The following is an 18,109-nucleotide window of genomic DNA, read 5'->3' on the forward strand; positions in this document are numbered from 1 at the left end:
ACAACATTTTTCTTTTTTTTTTGCAGAGGACCCCACATTTGAACCCTTCCAAAAAGCAGGTTTATTGAGCTATCTGGACAGCTGTGGTGAGTAAAACACACATCCCACTCAAATCTGGAACATCAACTGATATATTAAAAATAAAGATTTATTTTCGCTTTCTCCTTTTGTATTAGTCTTCCAAATAAACACTTCTTGTGAAACATTATTAGATTTCAATGTAACAGGAAATAACTCTAAACTGATAATATCAGAAAATGGAAACCCCTGTGATGAAATAATATGCTGAAACAGCGTAAAAACTTTAAAAGCTTTATTAAACTTCAAACACCTATCTTCCTGAGAAGCCTGGAATGGTATTAAAATAAATTAACACACAATCAACTATAAAAGGCTTGGCTGGGTACACAGTGTCTTCTTACATGCACAGAACGATACATCTCCAGATAGCTTTGTGGACTGAGTTGCACTAAACTGTTCCTACTTTATCTCCATAGAGCCTCTGAAGTGACAGCCTGCTGTGTCCCCTCGCTCCTCAGAGTAAACACTGCCTGCTGGAGTAGTACAAAAGCCTTTGTTGTCTCCTCACTTGCGTCACATTACACTGAAATGTAAAAATAAAATGGCCAGCACTTGAGATTTTTAAGTACCAAGTGACTTTTCAAATAGTTGGCAGAAAAACTGCTGCTATCGCCACTTCAGCTCTCTTGGCAGAGAAGACGCAGTCGGGTGTGACCCTTGAAAACACACCAAAACAATAATGGCAAGTCAAATGTGTGTGATAATTAATTGCAGTCCAACTCTACAAACATATGTACATCTTTCGCTACAATCCTTTGCTACGTACAGACAGTCCGTTGTTCAAAAATAGCTTGTTATCAAAGAAAGGCACCTTAAGAAGCGGCTTTAGTTGTGTGGATTTGCTTTGACTATTACAAACGGTCATGACTACATAAACACTGTACAACTACTGCAAGCCTCTGTCTACACACAGCATGTTAAATAATAACAATCACATCAACCACAAATACTATACAACTACAAGAAAACACACATATTTACATACCAGACTCCTGCAATAAACCCTACAGAATTAACAGTGGAAGTGATTCCAGATTGGACATGTCTGTCAAACCCTCTTACGTATCTGCTGAGGTGGGTGACATGACAGGAATGAAGTGGTTATGTCTCATTTTCTGTCTGTTGTGGGATGGCATCATTTTAAGGCACAGAAGGGAAAAAAGATGGAGGTGGGAAGACATCAAAGGTCTCAAAATTTCAAAGCCCCACTGCCTATTCATAGCCTGTAAACATGTCCACATGATCCACTTGACATACAGTCAACAGAGACTCAAGGATACTCTCTTACGTAAGAGAGTATATACAAGGAGCTTCCTCTGGGACGAAGAGGGAATTTGGTTTTTAGTTCTGCTGGTCTGTGCTTTATATTTGTGGATTTACTTTTCTTAAAGTGTTTCATGGAAGACTCTTGAAACTGCCTTGAAATGGCAAAAAATAAAATATAAAGTATGCATGATTTGTTGAAAATGGACTAAAACGTGGGTTACTTAAAGGAATAGTTCTAAAATATATGTATTCCTTGTCTTGCCAAGAGATAGATGAGAAGATCAGTACCACTCTCATGTACAGTATGTAAAGTCAAGAGAAAGCTACAGCAAACAGCCTGTTAGCTTAGCTTAACATAAAAACAGACCCAGTCTCCAGTTTCCAGTCTTTGCGCTAAGCTAAGCTAACCGGCTATGGGCTGCAGCTTCATAAGACAGGATATCAATCTTCTAACCTAACACTTGGAAGAAAAAAAAGTGAATATGTATATTTCCCAAAATGTTAAACTATTCCTTTAAGATGGCAGCAGATTTTTCGTGTCGAGTACACAGAGTGTGAGAATGAGTGCAGAGGCTGCGTGATGGATGCATTCCCGAAATGTTCACTGAACATTCCCTCGTCTGACGCTCCACTCTAATTCCACCAATCAGGATTCACTACGGGGTCTCATGTAACACAACATTGCAGTGCTTGTGTGTCTGTGCGCGTTCATGTGTGTGTTCATTGGTGTGTTCACTGGTGTACGCAGATAAGCAAACTCAGCTGTTTTCACGTCAGATTGCTCTCTCTTGGCTAAAGTTTCCCACAGCCAAGGGGTCAGTGTCAAGGCTGTGTGAAAAAGCTTTGACACTACTGTGATGGTATGTGGGTTAAAATTTATAATCGTAGCCAAATAGCCATGAGACAAAAATAATTTGACAGATTGTCAGGTCAACATGAGAAATTATACTGTTCCCAGTGCATATGTGGATGGTCTGAGTCATTTTGAAATGTTATGAAAGTTAGAGCTACTTTGCTTGTGACAGCAAAGAAATAAATAAAAATTTAGAGGAAATAGTGGAAGATCAGGCCTGGTGAGCTGGTTAAAGCACCATAGTGGAAAGGATTTAAAAACGATCTATTTCCTGGGTCCCTGGATGGACAGAGGTTGACATTTGATCTGAAGACTGCACAGTCTTTCGGGGCCGGGTACACGAGGGGGAAGAGGTCAAGGATCCAGCTTAGATGACCTCCCTGCTGTTGCGAACAGCACAACAGAGCACCATACTGAAGATCATCCCGATGATCTGTTGAGAGGGAAATATATTTTTAATAAAATCATTCTCACAATGTGTGTGTTCATGTCTGACTCTCTGACTCACCATGACTCCAGCGATTCCAATGCCCACATATCCAATGATGTAGAGTTTACTGTTGAAGAAGTCCTTGATGCCCTTCTCGCAGTCCTGCAGACCAAATATTAGAGTAAAGCAGTGTCAAGTTCTAGTGAACCAAGGCGATTTGTACAGTATGGCACCATGACTCATTCATTAGACAACAAAGGGGTAGAATTTAATTTCCGCCCAGAATCTGGAGCTGGTTACAGATCTTACCTTAGTATCTGTTGCGGGATCAGGGCAGGGGCTTTCTATGGTTCCACAACAGTTCAGCTGAAAGTGGGAAGAAATACACGATATGATGGGAGTATGTATAAGCAAATACTTTTTAATCTGCATTTTTGTTTGACTTTTTACTTACTACTTTCTGGTATGAGATGATCAATGTGCCGTTATTGTTTTCATTGTAGGATGTTGTGTAGAAGGTCTGAACGTCTTTGATTATCTATGTGAGAGGGGACAACACCATAGAGTGTTACAGGGATGACATGTTTTTGTAGGCCAACATTGAAGTTAGCATCACCGTGGTTCCCTAGACCAAAAGCCAATGGGATTTTTCCATTTGATTTTGGATTATTGCTGACAATAAGTTCTGGGCTCTCAAAGGTTTATGATACATAGAAACTGTGTTCAGCAAGATAATCTTCGCAGTGTTTGTTTGGGCCCCCCACATTATAAATCATGCCTTAACAGAAAAAAAACCCAAGAACAGAAAAAGAATCCGCAACTTTGAAAAATCCTGTCAATTAAGGAATTTTATTTAGTAGATCTTGGTCCTGTTGTTCTTTTAGTTGTGGTGCTTTTCCTTTTCATGCTCTGCTATCACATTCCCGTTCTCCCTGTGCTTCTGCTTAGAGCATCAAAATCCACGAATGAGAAAGGCCTATTTAAAGCTATATTTTTTACGTCGTAGAACAAAACTGTTAACAAAAATGTTAACACCAGACCTCATTTCGGGTATCTAACCAAAAACCCATTGACTTGGAGTCGAGGGAATCCTAAGTGCAAAAAATGCTTATTCATTTTAAGTTTTTAGGATTCATTCCTGCAGCACTTTATTAGGATTCATCAAACTCTTTGTACTACTCAAGCTGTAAAATAGTAAATGTACCTTGTCTTTGTTTAAGAATCCAAACACCCCTGCGGCTACCTCCGCACCAAAGATGATCAACAGACAGGCAAAGAACTGTCCACACAAAAAGAGACGGACAATAAATGTGTTATAGGTGAAATATAGACATGTCTGCTGAAAATTCTAAGACAAAAGACTTTCAGTTCAGTTTTCAGCTCTAGTAGTGCCTCTGCATTTTTAACTCACTGAACCCAGCAGGCATTGAGACTCCCGAACAGCCCCACAGCAGCCAAAGAAGCCAACCAGCATCACCAGACTGCCAGCACCTATCAGGATATACACACCTGGAGGAACAGAGGGGAATAAGACATGATGTAATGGTAAACAAAGTAAATACATGTAAGTCCATTAGTCATAAGCCAAACATCCATCAGAATACCTTTTTAATGATTGATAATAGATATATTTGACATTCTGTTCATCAACATCATTGAGATATTCCAGATTAAACATAAAATAAAAGTGATTTTATTCCTCACTAGGTGTGTAAACGTGCTCAGCTTTTCCTAGTTGATCTTGCCATTTTCATTTACAGAAGCACCAGCAGAGGGCATCATAGAACTAGCAATGAAACAGGCACTATCTACACTGCCAAGCAGAGTAACAGGGACAGTGGTATTCACATATCAAACTGTATTATTTATGTGGTTGGTGCTGAGATCCTTTTTTTTTAAGTAAAGGACCTTCTTATTGTGCCCTTATATGAGATGCCTTGTAAATAGCCTCGTGCAAGGAGGCCGATTTACGGAATGCTCTAAGTGGGACCTCCTTAGATGCCCTGGTCTCCCATTAACCTTCTCATTAAGAAAAGGTATGGATAGGTCTGCAGGGAGGAATTCAACAACAGATTGGTTCCACCACTCGTACAGGTGGGATCTGTTGCCAGGTGACAGCTCTGCAGAAGATGGGGTGAGAGAGGACACATCAGCCCCCAGGTGATGCAGGCTCAGGTGCGAACATGAGAGGAAGAACAGGATCCCATTGTGTCAACAACAAGATTCGATGTGAAACAATAATTGAGTTGGTCGGCTTATTTCTTTTATTGTTAGGAAGGAGAGTTTAATTGCTGCCATAAGATGTCAAACTTTCAGTTAACATGCTGATCAGCTTTTAACGTCTTGCAGCTGGTAACCGAAAAAGACGCAGATTCTCTATTTGCTTTTAGCAGAAGAACACTGCATTGCTTTTCCCGGATGTTGTTTGTCATTTTCTTGTAATAAGTCATTTCAAAGTACAAAAAAGGGGGAGTTTTGTGGGGGCTTGACACCATGACAACGAGGCATAGCAACTGTTGAGTGCTCTCAGCTGTGTCTGTGAGGACAGCGCTCTCACTGTCAAAGCCATGTGTTGAACCATACTCTCAGAGGACCTGACAGCCAACCATCCTCAGTCAAACCACATGGACATCTGAGTCCTAGTTCAGACACAGACACACACACACACACACACACACACACACACACACACAAATACGTAATGAAATACCTTTACAGTATTATAGGCGTTTGTAAGGAAATAACTCTTGTCTGCCATTACACAAACTTACCAGTGATAAACTAGCTTCAGAGAAGAAAATACAGTACCCATCAGGAGGAGAATGGTTTAGTCTGGAGTAGTTAAAATAACTAACATTATTATAAGTATTGCACTGATTGCTGTGATCAGAGAGAAGCTGTAGAACGGTAGTCCAGCTAAACATCTCTCTCTCTCTCCTCCTCTTACCCCAGTCATTCCATTTGACGTCCCATCGTGTTTTTCCTTCACATCTTTGCCATGGATCTGTTTCTATGTAATTGCCCTCTTCCATATGTCTTTTTAACTGTCCCAACACTCAGTGTCTCCACCTCATCCTCCTCCTCCTCCTCCATCTCTCTTTCCATCTGGGTGACTAAAAGGTGGTTAGCAGCCATGTGGTTTCCCTCATGCATTTATGTACAGCAGTCATTTCCTGTTATTCACACTCATCTCCTGCATGAAAGATGCAGGCACACGCCTAATAATAAAAACAAACAAACGTGAGAGCATGTTGCATAGGGACATTTATCCGTGTATGACAAAATTGGTATGGGACGCCCGTCATACAGTCACACACAAAAAGACTCCCTTGCGTAGAAGCACTCAATAATTTTCCCTTACATCAATTTTGTGTGGGCTTTTATATGTGCGTGTGGAGTGTGTGTGATGTGCATGAAAGCCTGTGGTAGGAATTGGAAGACTGAATAAACCATTTTAAAGCTGAAGCTGATACTTCAAAGTGAAAAAAAGGAACTTTCATTGACCCATTTAGAGTGGTTTCTCAGCAACATAAAAAAGACACAAACAATACAATATTTTACTTGCAACAACAAGGCCTTTAAACAGACTTAAAAAAAGAATAAAACCTACTGTGAGCTGTTCAATACATAAACTTATATAAATGGCCTTGTGTTGAATATGATACAACATATTGTTACACACCTATAACGTGTGTACTGTATTACCTGAGGACTGCTGTGGTACTCACCAATGAAGAAAGTGTCTGGAGCCTTATCGCCATTGAGAAGAGACACAGTTTCTGGGTCAAAACGCAGCCACAGTCCCACTGCCAGAACAAAGGATCCCATCAACTGCACAGAGGGAAGGAATAAAGAATTTCAATACACTTTATGAGACTACTTATTGAAGAAAAAACGCATAAGAACATGAACAAATACAGGGCCTCTGGAGACAAATGGTCCACAGTAATGCACTGTCGAGACACATGCAGGCTCTAATTATAACCAAACCCTAATAAAACCAACTGTATTTATGTAGTAATCATTAAAATGCCACATGGTTGCAGACAATATTTATAAAAAAAATCAAATTTTTGTTATTTCATAATGAAACATGTATGTCTTATCATTTTTATGGTCTTTTAGATCTGACATCACTGCTGTAAATTAGTTTCAGCGTTAATCACAAACACAACGCTCTTTTCCTTTCAAAGCACAACAGTGGACGTGCATGTCATGTTTTTCAGGCCTTCAGAGGCCTTGTTCTTTTTGCTCTCCCTTAATGTGATTTTCCACATAAATAAAGCAAATGGTGCTGTGGAGTTTCCACTCCGAACCCCCCACCCTTTGCCACTTAAGCAACATTTGTATAATCTCAGTAAGGGTTAGTTAGGCTAAACGTTACAACAACAATCGGTCTGACAATCTTTCTACATCATGGATGGATCATTTAAGTGTTCTAAACCATTAGCTGCAAGCAAAATGTAACTTTGAAGCACCCCTTAGAGATTTCTGGCTTCCCAGTAGGGAGAAAATGACCCTCTTGGCTGCGGGAAGCAGTGTGGCACCTTGAGCTTAAACAGGCTCTCCTGTTTGTTTGGAAATGTGGTTACATGTTGCTCATATTTTCCTTCATCTGAACCCCCATCTGCATACATCGAACAAAATCCCTGCAATGTTCTTGCTTTAATGCAAACTCACTGCAGGAAAAAAAACATTTATTCTCAAAGTGGTCAGAAGACATTGAAGTAAATGCTTTGCTTTCCTGAGATCTGGGATTCTCTTGAGGACAGAGGCTGTGGAGGGTGCTCGGCTGACAGATCAATACTGAGAGGCTTTAATGATCACTGAGCCCATGCCCCCTGGGGATTATTGAGACTAAAAACCTTCCAAGCTGTGCCTCAAAACAACACTGTCTATGTGTGTGGGTGCAGAGAAATAAAATGTAATTTGTCTAAATGGAGAGTATTTAGGAGTGCTTATCACATGGTCTCTCCTGTCCTAGATCTCAGTATTTAGGTAGACCGCTGTTTGTGACTGTTGGTTTCCGAGTCCTCAGGCTCTGTTATGGGATTTTTTTAGAGACACACACCCTGTTGCCAAGTTTAGACAAAAACAAACTGTCCCAAATCTGTACCTTAATTTGCGCTTTCATTTACCAAATCCATTGGCTCTGAAATTTCTCTTGTTTCGCTTCCTTCATTCTTTACCCTCTCATCGTCACTGTCCACACTCCTCTCCTCCACCACTCCAGGTCCGCCGGTTATATTTTATGGAGTTGGTCTGAAGTAAAGCCAGTAGCTCAGTTGTAAAGCATCGGAATAAGACAGGTGTTGGGAAGCCGGCTTCCTCCCAAACTGAGGATTTAGTGTCATGCGTGGTGATGTATGGGACAGCTGAGCTCTTGGGGCTTCAGGATTAGTAGGTCCAAAGTGATAAAGCACAGTGAAGTGAAGGCTGCAGATATGTAGACTTACTGAACCAGGCTGGATTAGAGTGGAAAGGGGCTCTGGATCTATTTAACCCTGGTATTTGTCAGAGCACCCGATGGTGCGAAGGTGTTATTGGAGGTGTGATGTGAGGACTGCAGCCCACTGAATCATGACGATTTGCTGTTGTTGTCCCATGCTAGGCCGCGTTAGTTAGTGAAGGAGGAGGAGCAGGTGGTTGTTTCACAGTTGAAAAGAACTCAGAGCTCAGCCAAACCTCATTACTATTATGGGTACATTTAACAGCCTTTTGAAAAGCAGATGCATAGATGGATACCACACTGATAGGCCTCATTTTAGAAAGGGGGGGGGGGGGGGGGTTCTGCTAAGTACATTGAGTCTAGCACTCATGACGATCCCAAAGGTCCCATTAAACCCCTCACTGCTTACATGCCCCCCTAGTTTACTCCCCACCACTTTGTCTGCCATCATTACCCTGTCTGACAGCAGACACACCCCTCCCTTCTCTCAGCCTCTCCAATCTACCACCCCACCCTCTTACTTATCTCCATGTAACCCCCCTACCCCACCTCATCTCCCTCCCAACGTCACCCAAAGGACAAAGACACACTGTCTGCCTGTGACTATATGTTTTGGCGCACAATTGGAGGGAAACATACAGACGTAATGAAATAGAACATGAAAGAGGGAAAGGAAAAACAAGAAAAATAAGCCATTAGACTACCCATCATTTTGCCTGAGGACAAAGAAGACAGTTGAAACTCCAGGCTGTGCCCTATATTGGTCTTATATGCTAACACAAATGGAAGGGAGAATAGCAAAGTTACCCCATATCCTCTTTTGTCCTAATACCTCGAAGGATAGTTTGTAAGTATGGATATTTTTAGACAGGGGCTGAAATCTTTATTGAGGTTTTTTAACAGTAAAATTAGTTTTTAACAGTGCATTTAAATGGTGTTTTTTTGAGGGGAATTTCCATGAAAACAGGGGCTGAACTGACACGGGCTGTGGTCTTGGTCAGAGACAGTCTGTGTCATTATCCACTTTCTAGGTTAGACTTTATATTAAAGGAAAAAAAAAAAGCAACAGTAGTAAAAGCAAAACATCTGTTAACTACTTCTTTAGACCCAGCAGTAAGTGAGTGATTTCAGCCTGTCTTCTGCCTGGCATATGTTTGGGAAAACAGATGCAAGCGCACATTAAAAATGATGAGCAGAGGGAAAGTGTAAATAGGAGGGAGACAATTTTGGGTGGAGTAAATCCTATTGTACTGTATTGTCGGGTGGGGGAGTGTGGTGGCACACATCAACCTCCATAACACAGACCAGGGTGATATTTAGTGTTAATTTTCAATTTAAAGTCAGTGCATGTCACCAGAACGCTTCAATTTTGGACGCCTCTTTTAAATAAATAATAAACCACACTGTCAATTTTGAAACTGAAATGATTTCTTAAAGATAAATCAGTTTGTTTATCCTTTTGTTGAACAATCAAAACATAGATATAACATTCAAATATATATAAACATAGATATTACATTAATATATATATAAATGTATATGTATATATATATATATATATATATATATATATATATATATTTATATACATATTAATGTAATATCTATGTTTTACATAATGAAGATTAAGACAGAAACCATTTAATGACAACTATTTGGATGATGAAGGCTGCCAAATTGTGTCTTAGCGATCCAATCTCAATGCGTCTAGAATGTGTCCTGAGTGCCTTCACACCTGTACTTGTGTCCAGCTGTAGAGTTGTGATCTGATAACTCAGGACAGATTTCAGAAACAGGTCTGAGCAGGGCCTTTGGCAATATCCTCCTAACAAAGAGGAGCTGTGTGGTTATTGACTGAAACTCTAAAATCTAAAAGTTTCTCTGTGAAGAGTTTTCTCTTCATGAAAACTAAAGTAAATACAAAATTAGATTTTGTATTATGTTGTTTGACCAGCAGAAATAACTCAAACAATGGAGAAAACTAACCGAAACACTGCGGCCTTTTCAAGATGGAGAGCTATGCAGATAGACACTGACATTGTTTTCTGTTAGACATGTAACAATTATAATAAACTAACTGCTTTTTATTAAATAACCAAATTAATTATGAAGCCTATAGGAGTTGCTCCTGAAACATGTCATGTAAGTTTTTCCTGTTTGGGGGGCAAGAACACTGCAGGGATATCTGTGGGAAAGGAGCTTCATGCTGCGATGTTGCCCCGCTCTGTTTACCTCACAGGCTTAATTTTTTACTAAATAGGGCAGTCAGTGAACCATAGCACACAAACACAAGCCAGACAAGCCAGCAAGGTATTGATGTTCTGCAGCAAGCTGTTGTATTTTCAGCTATCAGTGTAACATATACAAGGGCTTGGCCTGCATTACATTAATGACAGTTTGGTATTGGAGCCTTGCAGGAATCTCACTGCGTCATAATGCTGTGACATGGAGTCAGAGAGGTTTATAAACAGAGAGCCATGTACGTATTGATTGATGACCATGTTACGGTTGTGTCAAATGTTCATCTTCATTATTCATGTTTAAAAGTGTTTACAGTGTGCGAGTGTCAGTATGTCTCACAGCTCCCATCTGTTGACAATACTCTGTGTCCAAAAGGAGAGCCACCGGCCTGTCTCTGCTCTTCTGTCCATTCAGGGCTCATAGTAAGGGATTTGAAGGGAAAAATATCCACCCCTCCTTCACAAACACACACTCTTTACGTCATATCTCACTCCGCCATCAACAGAGGGGAGATTGGGATGCTGTGATTATAAACAGTGGGTGATCGCTGTTCATCTGTAGCAGAAAGAGTACAGGGAACGTGTAGAACTTGTATAAGGTTAGCGGCAAAAAGTAGAGGAGCATGTAGGTGTTTCTGTGATCCTGTATAACATTTAACACACACACACACACGCACACAGATCGCACACATCCACAGAATATCCTGCTATCGTCATAGTGATCTGATTTTCTATCTTTATCTCGGTCAGCTGTCCCTGTGAGCGTACACACACACACACACACACACACAAATACACACACACACACACACACACACAGATATCCCTCTCAATCTCCCAATGACCCTTTTCTCTGCAATCACATTTGCTGTCTCCCTTTCTCTGTTTTTCTTGAAAATGCCTGTCATCCACTTTCTCCACCCGTCTGTCATCTGTCACATCTTCACCTCTCTGTCTCTGCATTAGTCCACACTCAGATGTATTTTTTTAAAAGACATTTAAGCAGCAGCCACACCCAGCCTGTATGTTGGTACTGTCAAGTGGAGATAGGACAACTTAATAGTGGGACCGGTGGGGCTGCAGTGTTAAGGGCTCCAGCAGGCTCTGCTGCTTAGCCAGGCAGGAGCAGGAGACTAAAGTTATGCTATTGTCCCGCTGTCACAATGGATCCATTCACGCTGCACTCAGCGCCTGATCCACTCCACAGATGCTTGCTGGAAAATCTCTCTCTCTCTCGCTTTCTCTCTCTCTCTCTCTCTCTCACACACACACACACACACACAAACACAAAGAAGCGTCCCATCTGAGGAGTGAGAATTGTCCGTGGAAGACATATGGCATAGTGTGCCTACACACACACACACACACACACACACACACACACACACACACACACACACACACACAAAGGTTATCCACAAAGCTCTTGTAGACTTGAAATTAGTGTGTCCATTTATAGTTTGTACTATTAATGGACTTTTAGGGTTTATAAAGGCATGTATACAGGACAGGACAGGATATGACACACACACACACACACACACACACACACACACACACACACACACACACCTTTCACATCCACCTGACAGTTTGTCTTTAGTAAAGGGACTCCTTGTGCCTCTTTCTTAGTAACCAAGTGCTGCTTTTAAAAAATAAATAAATAAAAAAAGAACATTAGAGGAGGAAGCAGTTGTGGGATCTTGTGCCCCAATAAGGAGGTTGTAACTTCAGATTATCAATCAGCACTCGTCTGTTTGTTAATGGGAGCTTTGGGCGCAGGGAGCCAGGTGCTGAGTTCGTTTTCCATGCTGTCTCTCAATCTCTCTTCCCCTCTCTGTCTTTTCATTCAGTCTTCCTTTCAAAAACAATCTTCCCCGGGAAAGGAGTGGGGGGCGGGTTTTTCCTCTGTGGAAAATCTGATTTGAGGCCGGTGAGCCAAAACCGAAAGCCTTTGGGCTGTCACCCTTTCCGCGCCACGCAGGGTAAACCCTCGCCGGATGGCAACTAAATAAAGCACAACAAGAGGATGAATACCACAACTGAAAACAACCTCAGCATCTAGCTAAAATAACACGTGGGGTGTGAAAGTCAGCTATGCAGAGCGAGTCTCGTCTGCACTGCTGCACTTGCTCTGTCTTCATATACGCTCAACTTGCATCCCATCATCGCCACACATGCACTAATTATGCCGAACATGTACTTACCCAGAATATCAAGTTGAACACGAACAAAAGGTATTTCACACATTTCATTCCTCCTTCCACCTTCGACATTTCTGCTGTATGTGTTTTTGCCTTTATCGCCGCAAAATGCTCTGTATGGGCTCCGCGCGCCGTGACAATAACGGTCCACCCCGGTCACAACACTTGTGCATGAAGAAGCGCAGTCTCTCTCTCTCTCTCTCTCTCTCTCTCTCTCTCTCTCTCTCTCTCTCTCTCTCTCTCTCTCTCTCTCTCTCTCTCTCTCTCTCTCTCTCTCTCTCTCTCTCTCTCACACACACACACACACACACACGCGCGCGCAATCACCGCAGGATCCGCTTAGACTCTTTCCAGACCGCCCCTTTCAACAATGCAGAAGGGAGGAGGAGGGGGGGGGAGACTACACGATGGCGACTTGGCAAAGTGTAATTTGCCTTTTAACAACGGACCACTATTTAAACTACCTATGATAGTTTATATCATCATATATGATAGTTCCTTTATATATGCTATAACTCCACGTCTGCAACCCCATGACACTATGGTGCTTAAATGGTCAAATCCTGCCTGAAAAATATAAGAATTTGCGGCCTAATAAGAAAAAAAGCAATTGGCAAAACATAAACTATGACTGGGATATCGTTTAAGTGTTTCTTACATACTGTGTAAAGGCCTATTATGGATTGAAGTTGTTTCATAAGCGGTTTATTCCCTTCATATTGTCTTTCAGAACCAATATACAGTAGGTGCCAGTTCTAATCAGTTTATTAACACCGGTGCTTAAAGTTAACAACTGACTGGAAATATAGCTTTAGGCTACAAATCCATAGAAACCTTGAGATAAGCTATAGATATAGCATCTCATAGTTTCACTGCAGGCTATTTGTTGCATGTTTATTATGAGATCACGATATGTTTGGCTGGTTACCAAATATTTCATCATACCCATATGAAGTATAGAAACCAGCCTACTTGATGACAGAATTACTGCAAAATCAAACCTGCACAAAGCACAAAGCACAATATTAAGACAGCAACTACAAAGGGGAAGCTCAACATGTATAGAAATGAGTTGGTTATAGGTTGGTTTGTGATCACAGTATTAGATTACAGGGTTTACTCAATTTCCTTTTACAAAATAAGGTGTTTAGGCATTTCCTAAGTGAAACAAACAACAACCAGCTAGTCCTGTTCATTTAAACCAGATGTTGGAGAAGTGATATAAGTCTCTTTTGGGGGAGAAAAAAAAGAATAAAAGTGTCAGAAATAAAAAAGAAACTTGACTACTCATGACTAGGGTGGAATGGGAACTGACATAGTTTTACTATCTCTCAGTTTTTCTCCCCAAGGCGCTTCATTTTGTTCTGGAGTGATGAGTTAAGATTCATTTATCATCCACTGTCCTCCTCATTCAACTTATTCGAAAAATATGTCAAATGTGTTTCAATAAGTAAATGTCACAGTTTCTTTGAAAAAAGAACATTGTCATGTTAATGTCACACTAAAAATTACTTGACACACTGATTTTTGGTGATGAAATTTCACTGAATGGAAAGCACACTCGACTTCTTATTCCTAAACGTGTAAAGCATCAAACAAGATACAAACTGAATGTGCTATTAATGAAATGGAAAGAGTATTCCTTCAGCTGGATTTCTTCCCTTGGTGTCATCAGTGAGGGAGCATGTAACTCAGCAGCAACACCATGTTCAACATAAATATTTTCCCCACAACCATGGAGAGCAAAGGGGAACGTCCAAAGAGCAGTTCATTTTATTACTGGGAAATTAGGCGCTGGTTAGAAAATGTCCTTATAGAGGAACAAAATGGTTGGCCAAGCTGAACACAAGGGGGAAGAAGAAGTCAGACAGGAATGCCAGGATGAGAGAGGTATGGAAGAGCTACAAATGCTCAGACGATATATTATGTGAATAATCACCAACATGTAGCTCTTTTCAGTCATTTGCACATCTGCCTCAAAATTGATTTGTCTAAAAAACTCTCAGTGCGGCAATGGTAAGGCTGTGAAAATCATTAGGGAAACTGTGGGGGACAGAAAGGAAAAACAAAAGAGGTTTAGTTTGGACGTTAACCAGAGCACCGCCGAGAAAGGAAAGGCTGATAAGACTAACAAGAGCACTGTGTCCCTGCTTGTTGTTGTCTGTCAGAGGGGAAAAATGCATGGAGGTCATAACTCCCCATGAAAATAGACAACAAATGGCTGACTAGATCATTTTACAGCTCAACATGATACTTAACCTCTACATCTTTGGGTTGGCGTGGTTAGTATAGCTCTGTTCCTTTTGTGACCATATTTGATTTAATTGTGAACCAGTCAAAGTCAAACAAGCTGTTGTCTTGGCTATTGCAAGTATCTTAAGAATTTGCAAGAAGAAAGTCCTTGCTTTTCTCCTTTTCCCTGGAAAGGGTTTGATCAGTATAGCTTTTGTTACACCCATGTTTGGGTCAGGGCCTGGACTCTGAGGTCATTAATGATGACAGACTGTGATATCCGCCGGCTGCGTGGGTCAGTGATGGTCTGACTTTGTCGGGAGGGGAGTTAACTCAACTGAAGCTATAGAATTGTTAAACATAATATGCAATTAAGTTGTAATCTTAGTGCTTTAATTAGTTAATAATAACAACAACAACAACAAAGTGCAGGAGACATGAGCAGTGGAAGGGACTTCTATCTGAGGCAGCATAACACCATCTACTGGTCACACTGCAAACATTGACTGGGTGGTGATTTATTTTCAGGGAAAGTCAGCAGCTGATTGTGCTCTTCATTTATGTAAATGCAGGTTTTTTAGAAATGGTCAATGAGAAGTTCATGTTTTGTTTAGAGAGCTCTTTGCAAGGGGTACTTTTGATTCATTCTATCTGTGTTGGCCTACTTGACCTGGAAACAGTTTTGATGAAGAGATGGTATTAATTATAGCAAGTCCCTCATAGTCGGAATCTCTATGAAGATGCAGATTGTAGGTACAACCGGCACCCCAAAGATGATTGTTCATTTCTGGATTAGCGTGAACTTTCAGTTTGATTATGAGAAGGCCTCAGCCTGCTCAGACAAAGGGGGAAAGACTAGGCCCAAAGCCTGGGAGCCTTTGTCCCTCAGTGCATGCTGCCATGCACTCTCCCACACAGGTCACACCCAGGTGTGAATTCTTCAAGGGACCCCCAAACTGTTAGTTTATTGGCGGACCTGACCTCTGGTGATGACATCATCGGTGTCTATAAAACTGTAGGACACCCACTTCCTCTCTCTCTCTCTCTCTTGGACTCTCCTCTTGCATTAAACTCGACGCTCTCCTGCTGGATCCAGGGACCGGCTGCCCGCTGTCCCTCAGCCCTAAAAATGGCCTGTATGGTGTAGGATCACCAGAAAAGGTTAACCAACCGGCTATCCACTCAACTGAGCAGAAAAAAGAGCGATCTGAGTCCTCTTTTGTCTAAGAGCAACAACCAAGACAAGAACCTTTCTTTAACCAGCTTCCTTCCAAGGACCAGCCATTGGCATCAAGCAACGCAACGTATCTTTCCCATCTCATGGACTGGTAACTAATCACCAACTGGGCATTACTACATGTTATAGGACTTTATGAATGGCTAGATAGAACTGTAACTTTGTTATAACCTGATTCTAACTTCTGAGGTCTTCAGCCTGCTGGCCTTTGTGTAACTTTAATGTTCACACCATCCCTGCAGGGGTCCAAGCCCCACACCTCTTCTCTTTGTTTCAACACACACACACACACACACACACACACACACACACACACACACACACACACACACACACACACACACACACACACACACACACACACACACACACACATTTGCTGTTAACTTTAGTTAGTTTATTGTATTTTGTTTGTTGCATTTAATAATTTGTAAATAAATGTTTATGTTTACCATATGTCTTTTTATTTAATATTACATAAAGATGAATGAGCCAGCCTCTACTAAGAAAATAACTTTAAAATCCTTCAACTGAGTAAACTATTAAATTTATCGGTGTTCAACCCTTAATTAGTAGTTTAATATATTTAATGAGACTTTAATATTAGTTGTCACTTCGTCTATGACGGTGGTGCCCCGAGGAACTCTGGTTTAACTAGAGTCATTTTTATTATTAACTTTGATAATTATTGGTGATAGCTAATATTTCCTTGATTAACTATAGGTTTATTGAGAATACTCAATCTCATGATCTGAACATTAGTCAAGGCCCTACCTTTAATTGGTTCTCCATGTGAAGTTCTTAATAAATTAAAGTTATTGATTTTTATTAATTTTCTTTTATTAATTTTCTTTTTCAAATATTTCATATGATAGTCACACTTTTGATCCAATTAACCTAAAGTACCTACAAGATTATGCAGCCATAATTCAACATCATCTTTCTCTGTCTTTGCAGGTTACCGCCTAGTATAACAGTTACTGCAGCAAAAATGAGAGAAATGGGAAACTGTTAACAAACCACACAGCCTTTTTCCAGCTCCTGCCAAAATTGAGAGGCTATCTAATGTCACCTTCTGTAAAAAGCCTTTGATCAGACAGCCCTGCTGCGATAAGGTTTCCTGGCAACACAACCAGATCTGAAGGGGTTATCACGTATGGTCTGTGAAGCAGCAGCATGAGTGAAGGTAAGAGTGCAGCCTGGCACCGTGGGGATTGTGATGATGTGAGGAGAGGTGCAGAATCAGAGGAAAGAGAGAAAAAGAGAGAGAGACAGACAGACAGACAGACAGATAGATAGAGATATGTAACAGTCCCCCTTCACCCCTTCTGTTACCTGCCACAGACATCCACTGAGACAATTTGTGTGTTGGTTAAGATGTGACCCAGAGGGGCCCGTATTCATTGTGTTAGTTGGTCTGTGGTATACTTGCAATTAACCAAAACAATAAGGAGAGGTAAGTGCATGATTAGCCGTTTTGTCCCTATGTCTTGTAGAGCAGCCATGTGTCAGACTTAGCATATTTGTGAATGTTCCTAAACATTAAATATTCCTAAATATACTTCTTTTTACCAAATTATTACTATAACTAAAAAGAGAGCCAATAGAGGGGATGGCACAGTGGGGTGGTGGTTAGCACTGTCACCTCACAGCAAGACGGTTCCTTTTTTCGAGTCCGAACCAGGTTTTTCCCGTGTCTGCATGTGTTCTCTCCGGGTTCTCCGGCTTCCTCCCACAGTCCAAAGACATGCAGGTATTAGCTTAATTGATTACTCTAAGTTGTTTAATGTCAGTTGGGATCCAGACCCCCGCGACGCGAACGGTTGCAGATGATGGATGATGGATAGATCCCCACAGCAAATATTTTTTTTGTCAATGGTCTCTCTAGTGGATGAACACTTATACTATACACTATATACAGTCACCACATGTTCCATTTGTCTTGTTTTTACTCTGTTTTTGACAGCATTTTCCTTTTTATTAAGTTGGATGAAATCTGAGTGATATTCATTTGTCATGGTTGCCACTGTGCCACCCTTTTTACAACTCTACATCTTTATGGACAAATTGGTGAGAATTTACAGGAAAAACCTGAATAAGTTAGTGGAAAAACGTAC

The 18,109-nt window shown here is 40.9% G+C and overlaps 1 protein-coding gene across 1 annotated transcript; it reads right to left on the reverse strand.

Moving 5' to 3' along the window:
- Positions 1-296: 296 nt before the first annotated feature.
- Positions 297-12,655, reverse strand: LOC310951776 (tetraspanin-2-like). Its single transcript, XM_083920185.1, has 8 exons — positions 12,527-12,655; positions 6,359-6,461; positions 4,042-4,139; positions 3,835-3,909; positions 3,085-3,168; positions 2,940-2,996; positions 2,709-2,792; positions 297-2,633 (listed from the first exon to the last, which is right to left on the reverse strand). Exons 1-8 carry the CDS (start codon positions 12,593-12,595, stop codon positions 2,568-2,570), a joined length of 636 nt encoding a protein of 211 aa, XP_083776311.1. The 5' UTR covers positions 12,596-12,655; the 3' UTR covers positions 297-2,567.
- Between the last annotated feature and the right edge of the window lie 5,454 nt (positions 12,656-18,109).

Source organism: Echiichthys vipera, assembly GCF_963691815.1.
Source record: "Echiichthys vipera genome assembly, chromosome: 9".
NCBI classification, from domain to species: domain Eukaryota; kingdom Metazoa; phylum Chordata; class Actinopteri; order Perciformes; family Trachinidae; genus Echiichthys; species Echiichthys vipera.